General features: G+C 36.7%; 1 protein-coding gene across 2 annotated transcripts in view; it reads right to left on the bottom strand.

Annotated features, from left to right (window-relative positions):
• GLRA3 (glycine receptor alpha 3) overlaps positions 1–18604 on the bottom strand; it is a gene marked incomplete at both ends in the record, with an annotated part of 130059 nt that overhangs the window by 83661 nt on the left and 27794 nt on the right. For both annotated transcript variants that reach the window (XM_079773365.1, XM_079773364.1), the window contains 2 exons: positions 6375–6442; positions 16306–16433. In XM_079773365.1, the coding sequence (XP_079629491.1) occupies positions 6375–6442; positions 16306–16433 (196 nt within the window). The remainder of the gene's footprint in view (positions 1–6374; positions 6443–16305; positions 16434–18604) is intronic.

Below are 18604 nucleotides of genomic sequence, written 5' to 3'. Positions count from 1 at the left end.
CATTCACAATAATCAGATCATTTCTATGTCGTGGTAGGTGGCCAACGAACCCGCTTAATTGAACTGGTAACAGTGAATGCTATATCCTGTCTTCCTCTAGAGACGACCACGTGCAGATAACAATCACTTGGCATTACACACTAGCTTTACAGAAGGTAGAAAGAGGAAGGTTAAACCAAGTGACATATGTCTTCGACACTATAATCAGCCCTATAATCTTCCTAATTTTTTCCCGACTCAAATGTTTCAAATACCTAAACAAAATACAATTAACCTTTCAATCGGCTTAGCTAGAATGAACGAAAACTCTACATAGATACGTGGCCCAATAAAGAAGAGAAGATACATAAATATGTGCCTGACAACTCCCTCCTCCACATACACTTTTCTTCCTGTTGTCATTAGCATCTGTTTCTCCTTGGCAATTTTCCCCCATAGAACTGGAAATATGCTTTTACACATCTTGTTTGTTTGGCACTTTTCCCCATAGAACTGGAAATATGCTTTTACACATCTTGTTTGTTTTAACAACACCATGACACCACAGCACAAGTAAACAATTGTATTCTTTGTGATATGCTTGATAAGAAATTGCACCTGTGTGAGCAGGATCTGCAGTTTCTTTTTGAGAGCCAGCCAGACGACTGCACCAGGCAGAGACTTATTCACCTTTTTGATGGGGTCACCAGGATGTGTAACCTTCATGCATACCTGTCTTTCTGCAACCTTTCCCATAAATATGCCCTGTTTCTGATTCATGCTTATAAGGATAGTTCAGAACACATTCAGACAGCCAGTCGCCAGTTACTCATGCTTGAAATTAAAAAATCTTCCAGACCAATGTCATCGTTATATTTGGCTAGGTTTCACCTATTACTCAAAGTAAGAAAAATAAGACAATGAGGCAAAGATCTTAACAGAAATAATCTTAAATTAAAAGGGTAGCAGGATGCTTTCAGGCTATTCCAATAGATGGAATAGCATCTATCTAATCATATGCTACATTAACATGATTGAATCTAGAAATATGAATTATGCAGGAATAGTCCCTGAACACTATTATGGCACTCATAAAATGAATGCACTTTTACAAAGAACTTAAACTCATTGGTAATAGATACAATGGACCAACTTATTTTGGGGAAAGGTTACAAAAGGACAGAAAAGATGGAATTTCTTTTAAATTACACACATTTCCTTTCAATTATCATGAAAAAAAAATCCATTACTGTGAAACCTAGTTGATACCTGAAATAATTGCATCTTAATATTTTTTTTATTTTTAAACATTATTCTTCAAACATCATAAGCACTATATAATAGGAGTTCTAATTTCTTATCATAGAAAACTATCCATACAAAATTTTAGCACTTTTAATTAATTTATCTCTCTATCAATATAGCTGAAAGAGCGAACACTTTTTGAGAAAAGATTATAAAATTACATGTGAAGATTTGAATTAAAAAGCCAAGTTCATCTGGCTCAGTGGTCGGCAAACTCATTAGTCAACAGAGCCAAATAACAGTACGACGATTGAAATTTCTTTTGAGAGCCAATTTATTTAGACTTAAACTATATAGGTAGGTACATTGTTATTAACTTAATTAGGGCACTCCTAAGCTGGCCTTTGCTAAAAACTCAAGGGGCCAAAGAGCTGCATGTGGCTCGCGAGCCGCAGTTTGCCGACCACTGATCTGGGTAATATTAGCAATACTAATAAGATTGTACAATTAGATACTTAGCTTATATTTTAGAGACTGTAGCACCAATTTAAGACAGTGACCAGGACTCAGAACTGCAAAAACAGACCATATGACAAAGTAGGAAAAACAGAGTTTATCCACTTGTGTCGAGGACACAATAGCAGAGTTCTCTTTTTGGAAAAATACTCTTTGTTAGCCAGAATATGTATGTGTGTGTTTGTGTATTCCACAATATACTATACTTAAGAGCAACTTTGTTCTGAGAATTCTCCTAGTTGTTAATGTTTAGTGATGAACATATCAGCGTGGATTGCTGCCCTATGGAGCCTGTAATTACACACAAAACAAGTTAAATAAATGCCCATGGATTTAAACAAAGTATTTTTTTAAAGATAGAACTTAAAGGTGAATTGGATTAAAATTATAGAATGTCAGTGGAGTCTATTTGATAAATCAGTACAAGGAGTTAAATGTTATCCTAACACAACCAAATAAAGTAGCATTTAAAAAAGCTTGTCATCATCATATATGCACCTATCATTTGTGTGGAGAATTGAAACATTGTAGAGTTTGAACAATTCTATGAGCTCAAACAGACCCTCAGATACTCTCACCCAACCCCACCATACATTGCTCTACACAGGCACCTAAAAAACTCTTATACCAAAGAGTTTAAAAATAAGACATTATTTGATGTTTCTATTTTAGAAAAGTACTTTATTCTAAGGGAATATTTTGTTTCTATTTTAGAAAAGTACTTTATTCTAAGGGAACTGGTGAAAAGTAGCGGTGCAATGAGTAAATATTGACTTAAGGCACATAGCAGAGCAATTCTCTAACTCTTATTTGTAACAAGATGGAGAGCCATCTGTTTTCTGAAGATAGAAGATTCAGCCAATTTATCCATTTTTAAATACTGCTATATACAGTATACACACCCAAACTACTACATACACATATATGAGTTTGTTTTTTTTAAAAAAATGCAACTTACAAATGTTTTCATCCTGGCATATAAGCCTTATCCACAACTCATCACAGGTTTGCAGGAGTGTGTTTCACTTACTAGTAAGTGTCATTTTATGTGGAGATCTTAAGCTTCACTTCATAGAAGCAATGAAAACACTCCTGAGTTCTTTTGGTCTCTTCCGGTTTAAAAGATAAAATAGACACGCCTCTGTCATCAAGGCCATGTTGCAGAACAGAAAAGAGAATGACCCCAATGATGGTATACCAGCTTTATTTAATTTTTTTAAACTATGGTTTCCAATAGTTGTCAAATCATTGTCTGCTTAAGAAGAATGTAAACTTGGAATAATGGAGGCTAAGCAAGGCCTTAGAGAATCACATTATATATAATGACATACAACTCAAATGTGAGAGAAATAGGGAAGTCTAGAATTTCCATAATATTTATAGAAAAATTTGATGACCATATGTCGAGAATAATAAAACTGTACTCAAGTGAGAATGCTTGGCACTATAATAAGTTAGAGAAACGTTGGGAAAGGATGAGTTTAACAGTTAAGAAATTTGAGTTTATACTATTAAAAAAAGCACATAAATATTTGAAAGATTTGGTGCAAAAAGATACAAAATATGTTCGAATTTGAATTTCTTAATTTTTAAAATTACTTAGTTTTTAGAAAATGGCTAGAATAAAAAATATCTACTAGAGAAACTTTCTCAAGAATCAAATAATTACCTCAAATGGGACTAAAGCTGGATTTTAAAATGGGGAGAAATATAATAGAGACTAGATCATCAGAGGAAAGTTTAATATATTTGGTCAGTAAAGACATTAAAAACACTTAAGAATGTTGTTATGCAAATATATGTAAATTGGGAGAATTATTTAGTTTTATTTGAGATATAAGTTCTCATATATAAAGGTATTCATTAATGATTATAGGTAATTTGAAATTCTGTCCTCTTAATTTTAATATGTTATCTTAAATGAATTAATTTATTTGTATTATAAAAAGTAAAGACATTTGCATAAGAAATGAGCATGTTTAAAAATATTTTGGTGCTTTTATAAAAATTAAGCAATATTATGGCAAATAAAACTTAGTTTGCAGAGCTGTGATGGTGGGAACTATGATTAAATTACATTGTTTTGATCAAGTGGTAGCGAAATATTTTATGATTCTTAAGATAGAAATAAAATAACAAGTTCAAATTTTCTCTATTCCTATAAAGAGGGACACCATATTATAGCTAATCTACCTGATACTATTAAAATGTTTTACAAAGATTGAATCTGGTTATGAGAATAGTAGTCATGTCACATGTTTAACAGTTTGGAAGACTAAAAAGAAAGATACCAAGATGGACATCTTATTTCTATAATTTTTAGTTTATTTTATAACTAGAGGCCCGATGTATGAAATTCGTGCAAGAGCAGGCCTTCCCCCGGCTGCGGGCATCGACTTTCCTCTGGCACCCAGAACTTGGGCTTCCCTCCCTCCGGCTGCCAGCAGGCACCCAGGACCCGGGCTCTCCTCGCAGCCCCAGCTTCATCCTGAAGGTCGTCGGAAGGATGTCTGGAAGGATGTCCAGTCTAATTAGCATATTATGCTTTTATTATTATAGATAATTAACCTCTGCAGTGTTTGATTAATGTTCATTGATGCTGTTTGTGACTCTGAAAAGGAGAGTAATAGAGTCTAAAAATTATTTCAAAGGAAATCCATTATGATGGAATATGTAAGACTGGAGAGAATTTCTACACTAGAGAAGGGAAGAAATAAAACTGAGTCACTGTGAGAGTGTATAGAACAGTATCAAGCTTTATGTATGATACTGTTCTATAAAGGAAATCTGTCTAAAATGATTAAAGGTAAGAAATTTAGCTGGTGTAGTCATCTATAGATTGTCTGTTATAATCACTTAGTGGTTATAACCATTTAGTGGAAGACTGATGTATATGTCCTAAAGAGCAGAGGCCTTCATGAATCTGACAATCTTTCAGATTTTAATAAGGAAATCTGACTATGTCTTCTCTTGTTTCCAAGTCCCTTCCTCCACCCCACAAGGATAAGTAAGGCTGTAAACCTTTCTGACTGTTGCCGTCAAAAGTATTTTGTGGAAACGATCTTGCAAAAGAGAAAGCATAAACATATTTTCCAGGTTTTCAGGATTGTACACTGTATATAATAGCAATTAAAATGAGAAAGTTGCCAGGGCTAGAAATACAATTTGGAGAGTCTATATAGAAAAAAAAAAAGCCAGCAGAGATTCCTTTATCTTTACTATGATTTGGGGTGGTTATGTACAATTGCAGGATATAAATTGGCCAGCTATTCAACCAGAATCCAGAATATGTCAAGGTCTGAAACAGAACTATAGTCACTTTAGGGTCAGAATTGCACCAGAACTACATGTTGCTTATACAAGCAAATACATGCATGGTCTTTGTGTTTGCACAAACATAGACACTCACATTAATGTTAATTATATACTATAGTTAAAATAATTCTATATAATGCCCAAATATGTGAAGTCAGTTTTTTTCCCACTGATGCTTATAATGTTTGAATAGAACCACAGAGATGCTGCTAAATGGCTATATATTACATACATGATGAAAAGACCATTTGTTTAGATGGTGTCTGAATAGTCTCTTCCTGTTGAGAGAGATCCTCTATGCACACACACACACACACACACACACACACACACACAACACACTCCCCCACAAAATAATTTGCACATTAGATTACTTTTCCTTAGAAATTCGCTATCAAATCATTCTGAGATATAGAAAATGAACATAATTCTCTACTTAATGGTTTTGGAAGCTAATAAATCTTGAAGTATTTCATATCCTATTTTCGCTAAAATCAACTTTGAAAATTAATGCAAATTACACTTGTTAAATTTAGAAATGGAGTATAATTCTAGGTAATTTAAGAACCACCATACATACTTTCAATTTTAAAAAGTTGCCTGCTAGACACTTTTATAGCTATTCAGTGATTCATGTGCCTATGTCTGCATTTTATTTTAGCTAAAGTGCACAGTAAAAGCTACAAGGCAAAGAAGAGATACATGATCTCTAAAAAAAGTTATAAAATTCTAAACAGAATAAATCTGTTCTATAATGATATAGTTTTTACTTTAATAATTATGTAAAATGTTCTCAATTACATGGTAATGAAGTCTCTATTCAGTGAGTTTAGTTAAATTAAAGCATACACTATAGTTTGCAAAATATTTATGATGTTTGAGTTAATGCTATACTTATTTGAAAAAGTAATCAAATAGAATACTTAAAACAATATTATGAACACATTTATAAGTATATAAAATAATTAAATATGAAATTGTTTACTCCTATGCTTATAACTGGTTATTAAAAAGCATTGGAAAGGAATAAATAAGTCACATGATAGAATTTTATTTTTATTTTGAGATTTGGTATTTAATTCCTGAAGTGTGAAAAACCAATCTTGTTTTCACTTACATTTATTCTACACTATACCATCTCTAAATGAAACATTTTTACTTACAGTTGATTACAATTTAATTACACCATTAATTTTATCCTTTAAAATATCATTATATTAATTTTGGCTTTAAATTAAATAACATTAGTAGAAAAATTGCCATTAATGTGACTATCATTTACTTTGGTATGAAAGTTGTTACAAAGGAAACATGCCTACCATGGTTGTCTCAGCAATAGAGCCAAAGCTGTTTATGAATATGTTGCATGTGACATTAACTGGAGGACCTGAAAAAAAGAGATTACAACATAAGGACTATTTAGGTACTTATCCAAAATATTTTCAAATAATTTCATGCTTCTCATAAATAGTTTTTAAAGGAATATTTTTAATATATGTGTACACACAGATGCTTAAGATTGAAGGCAATCATTCTGTGAAATAATCTGGATCGCAAATCACAGTTCCTGCTCTCCCTTGAACACTGATGCTGGTCAGTTGTTAACCTCTTTTGGTCTGTTTCCATGCTGTAGATATCTCTAATGGCTCTGTATATTTAGTAAGTAGATTTAGTAAGTTCAACATCTGAGCCTCTAAAGAGGAGTTTCTATTGATGTTTTCCCACATATATGGACCATATTTTCCTGTTTCTTTGCATGTCACATACTTTTTTATTTAAATTCTTTATTGTTTAAAGTATTACATAAGTCTCCTTTTCCCCCATTGACCTCTCCCCGGCTGCCCCCCTCCCCCCTCCCCCATCTGTGTCCGTTGGTTATGCTCATATGCATGCTAAATATCACATGATCTCACTCATTTGTGGATTATAATAAACAACATAAACTGATTAACAAAAATAGAACCAGAGTCATAGAAGCATCCTATGAGGGAAGGCGGGGGGGGGGGGAGGTTAGGGGGGGTGGAGGTAAGGGGATAAGAGATCAACCAAAGGACTTGTCACATACATTTTTTTTTAAAAAAAAAATGTGGGTACTTTAGAAAATATGTGTCAGTTCTGGAAACCAGACCTTCTGCTTCCACCCCACAGTGTTTTGTCATTGCTGGTGTTTCTTTTATTTTTTTATAAAATATTTTTCAAATTGATTTTTAGAGAGAGAGGGAGGGAGAGAAACATCAATGTGAAAGCAAAACATCAAAACATTAATCAGTTGCCTTCTGAAGGCACCCTACCGGGGGCTGTGCCCTGACCAGAATCGAACTAGCAACCTTTCCATGAATGGAGGACACCCAACCAACTGAGCCACACCAGCCAGGGCTGGTGTTTCTTATTGTTGTTTCTTGTTTAATGACTTACCTAGACTAATACTGTAAAGTCTGTATTCCCCTAGAATGTGCAGCCAATGAGTTTACTGCTCCGAGAGTTTACTGGTCAACAAATGATTCATCAGAGATTTCCTCAATGAATACTAGTAAGTCTCCCACCCTTTGCCAAGGGACTTTGTGTTTGTTTGGAGGCATGTCTTTGATGTTCATGCTTTACCCTTCACTTCCTGCTTGCACAGGATCTCAGGGCAGCCAGAGGTGAGAGACTGGGGTCCTCTCAGAACTTTTCTGGAAACACATCCAGCCCTACACATGTGTGTAACCTCTAGATCCACAAGAACATATCAGAACTTTTCAAGGCTGCCTATGGGCATCTCATTCCCAAAATCTTCTAAAATTTTTGTTCAGGCTCTTGTTTGCCCAACTGGTGATTTCCTATGATCGTTTTCCACAAGTGCTCTGGTGATAGAATTTTCCCACTGAGAGAGTTCCCCGGTAAAATAAAATAACGACAAGCCCTCTGAATGGGACTCTTGAGGAAGAGCAAGACAGGTCCAACACGAACATAGTTCTGGGGATGGACTTCCTGTGGAGTTCCAAATCCGGTCTGCCCTCTAAGAGCTGCTAGGCTGCTGGATTTCACAGCTTCTATGGTGGAGATGTGGCTGGTTTTCAAGGCTACTGGGGAGCGGGGCCATATTTAAATGCCCTTTGTCCTTAGGAGAAACTCATCAGTTTTTCTTTCATTAGCATCCTCATAGTGTTGCAGGCTATTGGTTAATTTTTAGAGTTCTAAAGGTTAATTATGACAGTTTTGCCAGTGTTTTCGTTGCTTTTTTGTTGTTATTATTAATTCTCACCCGAAGATAGTTTTCCACTGATTTTTAGAGAGAGTGGAAGGGAGGGGGAGAGACAAAGAGAGAGGAACATCAATAAGAAACTATTGGTTGCCTCCTGCACATGCCCTGACTGGGACCAGGGGTAGATTGAGTCTGCAACCAAGGTACTTGCCCTTGACCAGAAATTAACCTGGGACCCTTCAGTCTGAGGGCTGACCCTCTATCCACTGAGGCATATGGACTAGGGCTTGTTGCTGGTGAGGCCCAGAGAGAGAGAGGCGCAGCTGCTGGCAAGGGCCAGAGAGAGAAGCAGGGTCTGATCTGCAGCCTCTATGGCAGCTGCTGATCAGCCCTTGCCTCTCTCTCTCTCTCTCTCTCTCTCTCTCTCTTTCTCTCTCTCTCTCTCTCTCTCTCTCTCTCTCTCTCTCTCTCTCTTTCTCTCAGAGGTCAGCAGTTCAGCCTGCTGGCCAGCAGCCTGGAGAGGCAGCTGATCAGCCCGGCCTCTCTGATCAGGCCCGGAGATAGGCCCAGAGATGCTTACTGGCATAGAAACTGACCAATCAGAACCAAATATGGATGAACTGTGAAGGCAGTACCTAAGGTGGGGGCTGAAGAGGGGTTTTAAGGGCAACAGCTGTTTGGTGTAAGGTGTAAGAAAGTGGTTCAATTTTTTAATGACTGGTTTGGCAGTATAGTGTATACGGCTGGCTATCAGTCCAGATATAGGGATTAGGTATTTTTTGTCTGCCAAGAGCATCTCCTCCTGCTGAAAAATGCTTCCCCCCCCCCCAATTTAAGCAATCCTATCCTATATAATCTACCTATACTAATAAAAGGGTAATATGCTAATTAGACAGGGTCAACTGGCCATCTTCCAGACGTCCAACTTCCTTCTGGACAAAGCCATGGTGGTAGGGGCCGAGGCAGAGGCAGTTGGGGGCAAGATCAGGCTGCCAGGGGGTTAGGGGCAATCAGGCCTGCATTGGAGGGCAATTGGGGGCAAGATCAGACCAGCAGGGGAGGGCAGTTAGGGGTGATCAGGCAGGCAGAGGCAGTTTGGGGTGATTAGGCAGGCAGGCAGAGAGGTTAGGGGCAATCAGGAAGGCAGACAGAGAAGTTAGGGACAATCAGGCAGGCAGGCAGAAGCAGTTAGGGGCATTCAGGCAGGCAGGCAGGTGAGCAGTTAGAAGCTAATGGTCCCAGATTGCGAGAGGGATGTCCAACTGCCGGTTTAGGCCCAATCCCACCGGGGGTCCCCAATTGGAGAGGGTTCAGGCTGGGCTGAGGGACACCCCCCCCCCATGCATGAATTCATGCACCAGGCCACTAGTTTGGAAATAAAAACCTTTGTTCTTAAAATAGCTTTGACCCAGGTCATGGGACCTTTTCAATGTTACACCAAGGTATTTGATGTTTTCTTAATGTACATGAGGGAGCCATTACAGATTCTTGATCATGAGAGTGTGGTGAACCAAGACAACATGGCGAATGGTTGAATGGATAGCAAAAGCTTAGAAACAGAGACAATAGTTAGGAATTCATTGTAATAGTACAGATTGGAAATGGAATGGCTGTTATCAAGAACGGTGACAGTGGAGAGGTATTATAGGGAATGAAATGGATGTAGTACTATCATGTTTATAAAGCACTATATTCTACACTGGAAGCTCTGGTCTGTGTCAGTTTAGGGCAGCAATGATGGGGCAGTCTTTCTACCCTAACTATTTATATGTATAACTCAAATATTATGTAGAGAATGAAAGTCTGAGAAGACTGTAAATCTTCTGTTACCACTACAGAGAGCACCTGTTTCAGCAGTCCTTGGCCAATCTGCTTCTTCTCCATGCCAGTGCGAAAGCTGTTATATTCATCTAACACACTGCTATGTTTAGCAACAGAGCAAATAACTGCTATACCATCCATATGGCAAATTGTGCTTTTAAATTGTTCATTACATTAGCCATCGTTGGCCTGAAAAGCAAATAACACTAGTTGCAGATGTTTTTAGCAGTATGTTTTCTTTTAGATGTTTCTTAAAGAAATAGAACATGGCTTTTAAGTTCAGAGGTGGATAAAGGCAAAATGGCAAAGTCCAATGCAAAGCCTGGACAATTACATTATTTCTATTCACATTGGGGAAATTGTTCACTGGGCAGACCTAGAGGAAACCAAGGGAAAAACAAGAGCCCAAGTGTTTATTAAAATGACTCTAAGTAATTTTTTACATAATGTTGTATTAAAGCCTCACCCTTTTTAAAGACAAAGAATGCAATTAAAAGATGAACTCTCAAATATTATGTTTAATGAGTTGTTTTTATTTTGAATATGTATATATTTTATGTAGTCATGTCACAAAGAGAGACATTGTACTTTTTAATTAACAAACGCGTATTTCATTACTTTAAATACAAATTATAAACTACTTGTTAGATACTTGAAAAAGGTTTAAAAGTTATGGGAGAAAAATAGGATTCAGGTCATTTTTTCCCCTTCCTCATCCCCTTTCCAGTCCTAAAGCCCAGTCGAGCAGTGTAAATGAGGCTCCCATGCTGGGGTTGGCTGCTGGAGTGTGATAACCTACACAGGATGAGAAGGACATCCTTGGAGAAGGAATACATAGCATGGGATGATGGAGCCAGAGTGAGTGAGAAGAATGTTGCCATAGTGATACAGCCTGGTGTGGGTAATTAGAACCAGAGAAGAGTAAAGACAGTGTCCACATTGGGATACCCAGGCCTGGAGAGTCAGACTGAACAGGACCCTAGGGCACTTGTGTAGGAGAGGAAGTGGCAGCAGACAAGAGAGATTCATTACATATTGATCAATATCAGGATTATATGAAGGAGAATTGGAGCCAGGTTTCTTACTATCAGATGAGGAAGTTAAAATATGGAAACTCAGAAACTACAATAGACCCATAGGATTGGAAATATCAATGTGAATTTATGGTTTTCAGTAGATAGGGAAGTATCCTATCTGGTTTGGTTCTGTGGATAGAGAGTCGGTCTGCAGACTGAAGGGTCCCAGGTTCAATTCTGGCCAAGGGCACATGCCTGGGTTGTGGGCTCAGTCCCCAGTAGGGGGTGTGCAGGAGGCAGCCGATCAATGATTCTCAACATTGATGTTTCTATCTCTCTCTCCCTCTCCTTTCCTCTCTGAAATCAATAAAAATATATTTAAAAAATTAAGAAGTAATTATTTAGATGTAAATTAACATATATGAATGTGCATATATGTGTTTATGTGTATATATATGTGTGTATTTATGCATATATGTATATGTATAAAGATATATCCTGGCAAGCATCAACCTAACCAATTAATCTAAGTAAATACCACCAGTTATAGTAAAAATTAAGATGGTCCACCATCTGATAAGAACATAGCATCTTTTCTGTGATATATCTGACAAGATGTATTACCTAAACCGAATCATGAGGAAACATTAGACTAATGCAAACTGAGGTCCATTCTGTTAAGTAAAGGGATAATTTTTTAAGTGCCTAGATCATGACAGTCATAGAAAGAATAATCTTCTGGTTCAGATTAAAGGAGACAATGTGATAAATGATGAATAAAATGCAAGATTTATTCTAAATCTGACCAATTAGCAATGAAGCCATTATTCAAAGAATTGATAAAATTTGAGTGGGGTCCACAAATTAGGTGGTAACAATACATCCATGTTAATTTGCTTGTTTCAGTGGTTAGATGGTGGTTATTTAGAAGAATGTTCTCATTCATATGATTCACCCAAGTATTGGGGCACCAGGTCAACAACTTACTTTCAAGGAGTTTGGGGGGAAATAGCTAAGTGCTATACTTGCAAATCTTCTGTTAGTTTGAGAGTGTTTAGAAGTGAAAAAAAAACCCCACAAACAAACCACATAACTACTACAGAAAGTATACATTAAAAAATAAAATCAAAGAAATCCTAAAAATATAGAAAGCAGGATCTAAATCTGTGAATATTCCAGGTGAACATCTACAATTTTAGAAAGGCTTATTACTAAAGAGATTCTTCTTGGTGAAAGGACCATATATTATGTAAAAATGCAAGTAGAAGACATGCCCTTAAAAATAATTGTGAATTGTATTCAAGAATAACCGTGTCTGTGTAGATATAAATAGTTAAAATGCTAACACTTTCACTGAAAAAAAATACAGGCAGGAAATGAGTACTGGTATACATGCCATTCTGTGGATAGAATGCGTTGTAGCAGAAATGACTGTTGAAAAACAGAATTTGTGATGTGGGAGAAAGGGATTAATATAGAGAACTATTACAGATGAAAAGACATAAACCACAAAGACACTAGAAGGCAAACAATATTATTTCTAGATAAAGGCCATTGGAGATAGAATGAAAAAAATGCAGTCAGTGTTTGAAGGAAGACATAATCAGGTAATTGCCGGCTGAGTACTTTCTGCCTGGATCCAAATTAGACTCAAGGGTTATCAAAGATCAACTGAGGGCCCAAACAAGAGGGCCAAAGGAAAGAAGTAAAATCCAAAAAAAGCTGGTAAAGTAGTCTAGTGAAATAACATTTTATCATCTATAGATGTACTTTTATAGACTTCTAATACCAAATGACTCCTGGACGCTTCTATTTCAAGAGAGTGATTAAACAGTTTTCTTTTTCTCTGAAGACATAAAAAATTTTATTACCAAATAAAAATGAAACAAACATCTCGTACCAAAGAGAATGGGAGGAAATTCATCTTCAGCTTAATGACAAAATATAAAAGGAAGAAGAAAACAGAGCAAAGCCTAAAATAAATGTAGATTAGGACTACATGGAGAAGGGAGCTAATGTGCTAAGAATGACCCAGGGATCTTGATTTTTTTTTTTTAGCATGATATTCTCAACATCCATTCATGTTGTCACAAATGGCAGTATTTCATCTTTTCTTATGGCTGTATGTGCCACATCTCCTCTATCTGATATATTGACAAGCACTTAGGTTGCTTCTATTAATAATGCTGCAGTGAACATAGAGGTGCATACCTTTGTGAATAAATATTTTCAAATTGTTTTAGGTGGAAATAGGCAGACAGAAAAAGTCAAGAAACATGATTTCACTTATATGTGGGTTTATGACTGAAAGCAACAAGTGAACAAACAAGGCAAATCAACAAACAGAGACTCATAGACACAGACAGTAGTACAGTGGTTACCAAAGGGAAGGGGGAGGGGAGTAGTAAAGGGTAAAGGGGACAAGTATATGGTGACAGAAGAAGACTGACTTCAGGTGGTGGGCACACAATGCAATATACAGATAATGTATCATAGAATTGTATACTTGAAACCTATATAATTTTATTAACCACTATCACACCAATAAATTTAATAATAAAAAGTATGACCCAGGGAGGCACAAAGCTTAAGGTCATCTATAGGAAAGGAGGTGAGGAGGTGGAAGGGCCTGTAGGGAGAAATCACAGGCACCTGTGTCAGCAAGCTCCCCTACTCCCATCCATATTCCTGTAGGGCAGGGGTAGGCCTAAGGTTTAGCCCTATAGCATTTTTGAAGGAATGGAAATAACTTTTTGGTTTTAGTTTTGCAAACATAGTTTATTAAGGTAATTGGGAATAGTATAGTTATGTTAATGAGTGCTCACTTTTTGTCTTCTTTTTCTAACTTTATTGAGATACTAGAGGCCTGGTGCACGAATTCATGCACGGGTGGGGTCCCTCAGCCTGGCCGATGATTGGGCCAATCAGGGCCATCTTGCCCAGTTCTGATTGGGGCCGATCACGGCTGGCCGGGGGAAGGGACCACAGGAGGTTGGTCAGCCAAGGGAGTTTGGCTATGGGAGTGTACTGACGACCAGTGGGCTGCTCCTGTGTTGAGCATCTGCCCCCTGGTGGTCAGTGCACATCATAGTGACTGGTCGACCGGTCGTTCCAGTGGTTTGGTCGTAATGTTCGCTTAGGCTTTTATATATATATAGATAATTGACATATAACATTGTGCAACTTTAAGGTACACAATGTGTTGATTTGATTCACTTTCATATCACAGTATGATTACATCGTAGCATTAGCAAACAGTTCCATCACAGCACATAATTACTTCCTCTTTTTTTTTTTTGTAGTGAGAACATTTAATCTCCTCTTTTAGCAACTTGCAAGTATATAATGCAGTGTTATTAACTGTAGTCACAGTGCTGTGCATTAGATCCTCAGAACTTAGTCATCTTCTGTTTGTAAGAAGTTATAAAAAAGGAGGGTAAGTAACTTTTTTGATTGGGGAAAACAGGCTCCATGACAATACTCAAAAGTAAAGCCTTCTCTGTTTTGGCATCTGGAGGAGCTCAGACCAAAGACTCATCAGCACTCAGCACTCACTGAGAGCAGCGCACTGGCCAGGGCAATGATGTCTCTGTCAGATTTTCCTTTCCAGAGAGAGAAGTAGCAGAAAACCCCCTCCCTAGACACACACACACACACACACACACACACACAGAGAGAGAGAGAGAGAGAGAGAGAGAGAGAGAGAGAGAGAGAAAGAGAGAGAGAAGAGAGGTAAGAGAGAGAGAGTGAGTGAGAGTGAAAGAGACTAAACCTGTGTTAGCACCCAGGCACATCAACTCAATCCTTCCTTGAACTATACAGTGTTTTTCTTAAATGCTCTATAATAAAACTAGGGGCTTAAAGAGAGCTAAGATGAATTAGCATAATTGTCCCTGCAGGAAGAAAAGAGATGATTGTGCAGAAAGGGGGAACAGAAAAGGTGGAATGTAAGACATTAAATTAGCAAGTCTAGTTAGTGCAAAGGCATCTCATAATGCCTTGTTTGTAAAACTCCCAGAAAGCAATCAAACATATTGCACCAGAAATCAACCAATTTTACTTTTGGAGTGTTTACTTCAAAGAAGTAGATCTGTTCATAAGGATTGTCGAGGCAAGGAGTTGCTGCTTTTCATCACTAATATCTTTAGACAATTTAATGTTTGTCAAGTTCAGGTACATGGTTTTCACTACTTTCATAAATAAAACAAACAACTAAGCATACAAAATAGTATCTGCCTAGCAACCTGTGACACCACCTCTATGACTTCACATTTAAGGAAATGGTTTAGGATAAAGAGGACTGTGAAGAGACCATAATACAATAACAGAATTAAAATGCTCCTAAATGTTCCCAAAGAATACAGAGGACACTATGTCATGTCCAAGAGTGATTTAGAAGACAAATCTAAAAAATTCTCCTTAAATCTAGAGGAAACAAATAAGAGCGAAGGGTATGAGTGGGAGAGTGTTTGAGAGAGATGATAGAAGAAATCAGATTGTTTTTGGAAAGAGAGAGAGAATTGTTTTGGAGAATGACACAATGCCAGCATAAGCAGTAATATTATTAAAGACAAATTTGCAAAGGAGGATACTGCTTTTGTAAAATATCCTCATAATGCTGAAATTTCTCATTTTTATTTGCATATGATACCCCTTAAAATTCTTTCCTATAAATTTAGGTAAAACATCTGGTAGGTAGAATAATTTTTTAAATGTTATCAGTGGCTTTAGTTATCCAGACCCTTCCCCAGTACATAAATTCAACAACGATACGATTCTCCCCAATATAGAAAATCCTGCTGTGGAAGATTTAAAATACGGGAGGTTTATCGTCAGCTCCAAGGAAGCTTCTATTCCAGTTAGTGAGACTATTCCATTGTAGTTAGTGAGAATATTTTATGTTTTCAGAATTTTTGGTGGAATCAATTTTTAAATGTATCTTGTTTAATCACATTTAAAATACATTTCATGCCCAGCCAGGTGTGGCTTAGCGGTTGAGCATCGTCCCAGGAACTAAGAGGTCACTGGTTCAATTCCGGTCAGGGCATATGCCCGTGTTGAGGGCTGGATCCTCAGTAAGGAGTGTGCCGATCAACGATTCTCTCTCATCATCGATGTTTCTATCTCTCTCTCTCCCTTCTTCTCTGAAATCAATAAAAAAAAAAATATTTAAAAAATTTTTAAATAAATGAAACACATTTACTATATAGTAGAAAGCAGAACAATTACCTTTAAAGTTGGGTCTGATTCTTGCATCATACCCTGATGTCCTCCCCATTAATTTATCCAGGAAGTCAGAAGGTGACATTGGAGCACTTCTAGATCTTGCACTATCTGTTTCCTTTGTTGCAACCAAACTAAAAATAAGAAGAAAAAAAACCACTATAGATTTTACCAAAAAAAAAAAAATCTTCCTAACAATTGTTACCTACAAATATAAAATTAATATGCTAAGCAAAAATACTTCTGAAAACAAAAAGGAAAGCTTTACATACTATACAATGAATGTGATCATAATGACAGGTAGGTATTTTAGGTTTACAGTTAGTATTTATAAGGTTTCATAAGTTTTTAGCCCAAGGGTCAGAGGTAATATTATTTTCTGTTGAGTCTGGAAACAACAACAAATTATTAGGCTTTCAAACTTTGCATGTACCCAAGTATTTGATTTCTGATTGCATTTGTTAGCTAAAAGTATCCTTAATGATTCAAGCATAAGAAAATACAAAAATTCATCTGTGCAATAAAATTCTTGCCTTTATTGAGGGGAAAAAATCACCCATATGATCTCATTTCACCTTAATTATCTCCCCCAAAAAAGTCACATTCTGAGATATTGGAGGTTAGGACTTCAACATACAAACTTTGGAAATTTAGCCTATGACACTCGGCATGCTCACATGTGTGTGACCCTGTAGATACCCAGGAATATGTGGAACTTTTCCAAACCTCTAAGGACATATTATTCCATGGCTCTTTTTCTTAAGCTTTTTAATTAGTCTGTTGTTTGCCTCCACTAATACCCTCCAATAACCATAAACTAAAAAAAAAAAAGCTGCCTCTTTAAATGTTTTTGACAAACATTCCCAGGAAAAACTTTTCACACTGGTTACTCTCTAAATTAAAAGCAGTTGTACAAAGTGGGGTCTTCCAGAAATAATAATCCTTCAAGAATGAGGCTTTAAAGGAGTTCAAACTTCATTCTGCCCCCTCTCATAGCTTTTTTATAGAGATTGTTGGCTATTGGTTTACAATTCTCCCTTGAAGCCTGAGAAGCGGGGACAAGCATAAGGCAAGTTATAATGCAACAACTCCCACTGTCCTGACCAAGATTCAGATGTTTTTCTTGATTAAACTATTTCATGGATTTTTGCAAGTCTCTGATTAATTGCCAGAGCTCTAAAAAAGTTGGTTGTCACATTTTTGGAAAGTTTTCTTACTGCTTTTATGGAGGACAGAATTTATAGAAGTCCACTGTTTTTCCTGACATCACCACTCAAGCGGTGTCTTCCTAGACTTCTTTTTATATTCATTTTATTATATTTGTGCTTTAAAGACCCACAACCACCCTAACCGGTTTGGCTAAGTGGACAGAGCATGGGCCTGGGGACTCAAGGGTCTCAGGTTCGATTCCGGTCAAGGGCATATACCTTGCTTGGTTTCGGGCACATCCTCAGTAGGGGGTGTGCAGGAGGCAGCTGATTGATGTTTCTTTCTCATCGATGTTTCTAACTCTCTCTCCCACTCCCTTCTTCTCTGTAAAAAATCAATAAAATGTTTAAAGAATAAAGACCCACAACCTTCAGTGGCATCCTGGAGTTGCCCCTCTTCTCTCTCTGGATAATTGTATTTACTTCCATGGTATCAGCTACCTCCCATAATGCTATTTTGTAGGAATTAAATATAATTTTTCATAAATAGTGTAACTATTTGCTTTTAAAACAAAGGATACAAATTTACCTTTGGGTTTCCCCATAATGAACCCTAGTACCAAGCACGATTTGTTTGCTCTAACATCTCAAATTATTTGAATAATTATATAACAAAAACAAGATTATTGTTGTTTCAGTAAGATTAAAGAATTCTTGATCCTTTTAAGGTTAATAATTTATTGTTATTAATCTTTTTAGTCTTCATTTCTTTTGACATATTCAAAAAACAATAATTGAACTACTATAATAATCATGCCCTCCTGAAATTTGATTTGAAATTGGTTCTATTTAAAAGTTTTTAATAATTTAATTACAGTTGACATTCAATATTATGTAAGTTTCAGGTGTATAGCACATAGTGGTTAGATGTTTATGTAATTTATGAAGTGATCCCCTGATAAATCTAGAACTCACCTGACAACATACATAGTTACTACAGTATTATTGACTAACTTCCCTATGCTGTACTTTACATCCCAATTATTATTTTGTAGCTGCCAAGTTGTACTTCCTAATCCCTTCACCTTTTCTACCCAACCCCTCCACTCCCCTCACCTCTGGCAACCATTAGTCTCTATATTTATGAGTTTAACATC

Source organism: Cnephaeus nilssonii (assembly GCF_951640355.1).
Source record: "Cnephaeus nilssonii genome assembly, chromosome: 5".
Taxonomy (NCBI): Eukaryota; Metazoa; Chordata; class Mammalia; order Chiroptera; family Vespertilionidae; genus Cnephaeus; species Cnephaeus nilssonii.
This window is presented reverse-complemented; position numbering and strand designations above follow the sequence as displayed.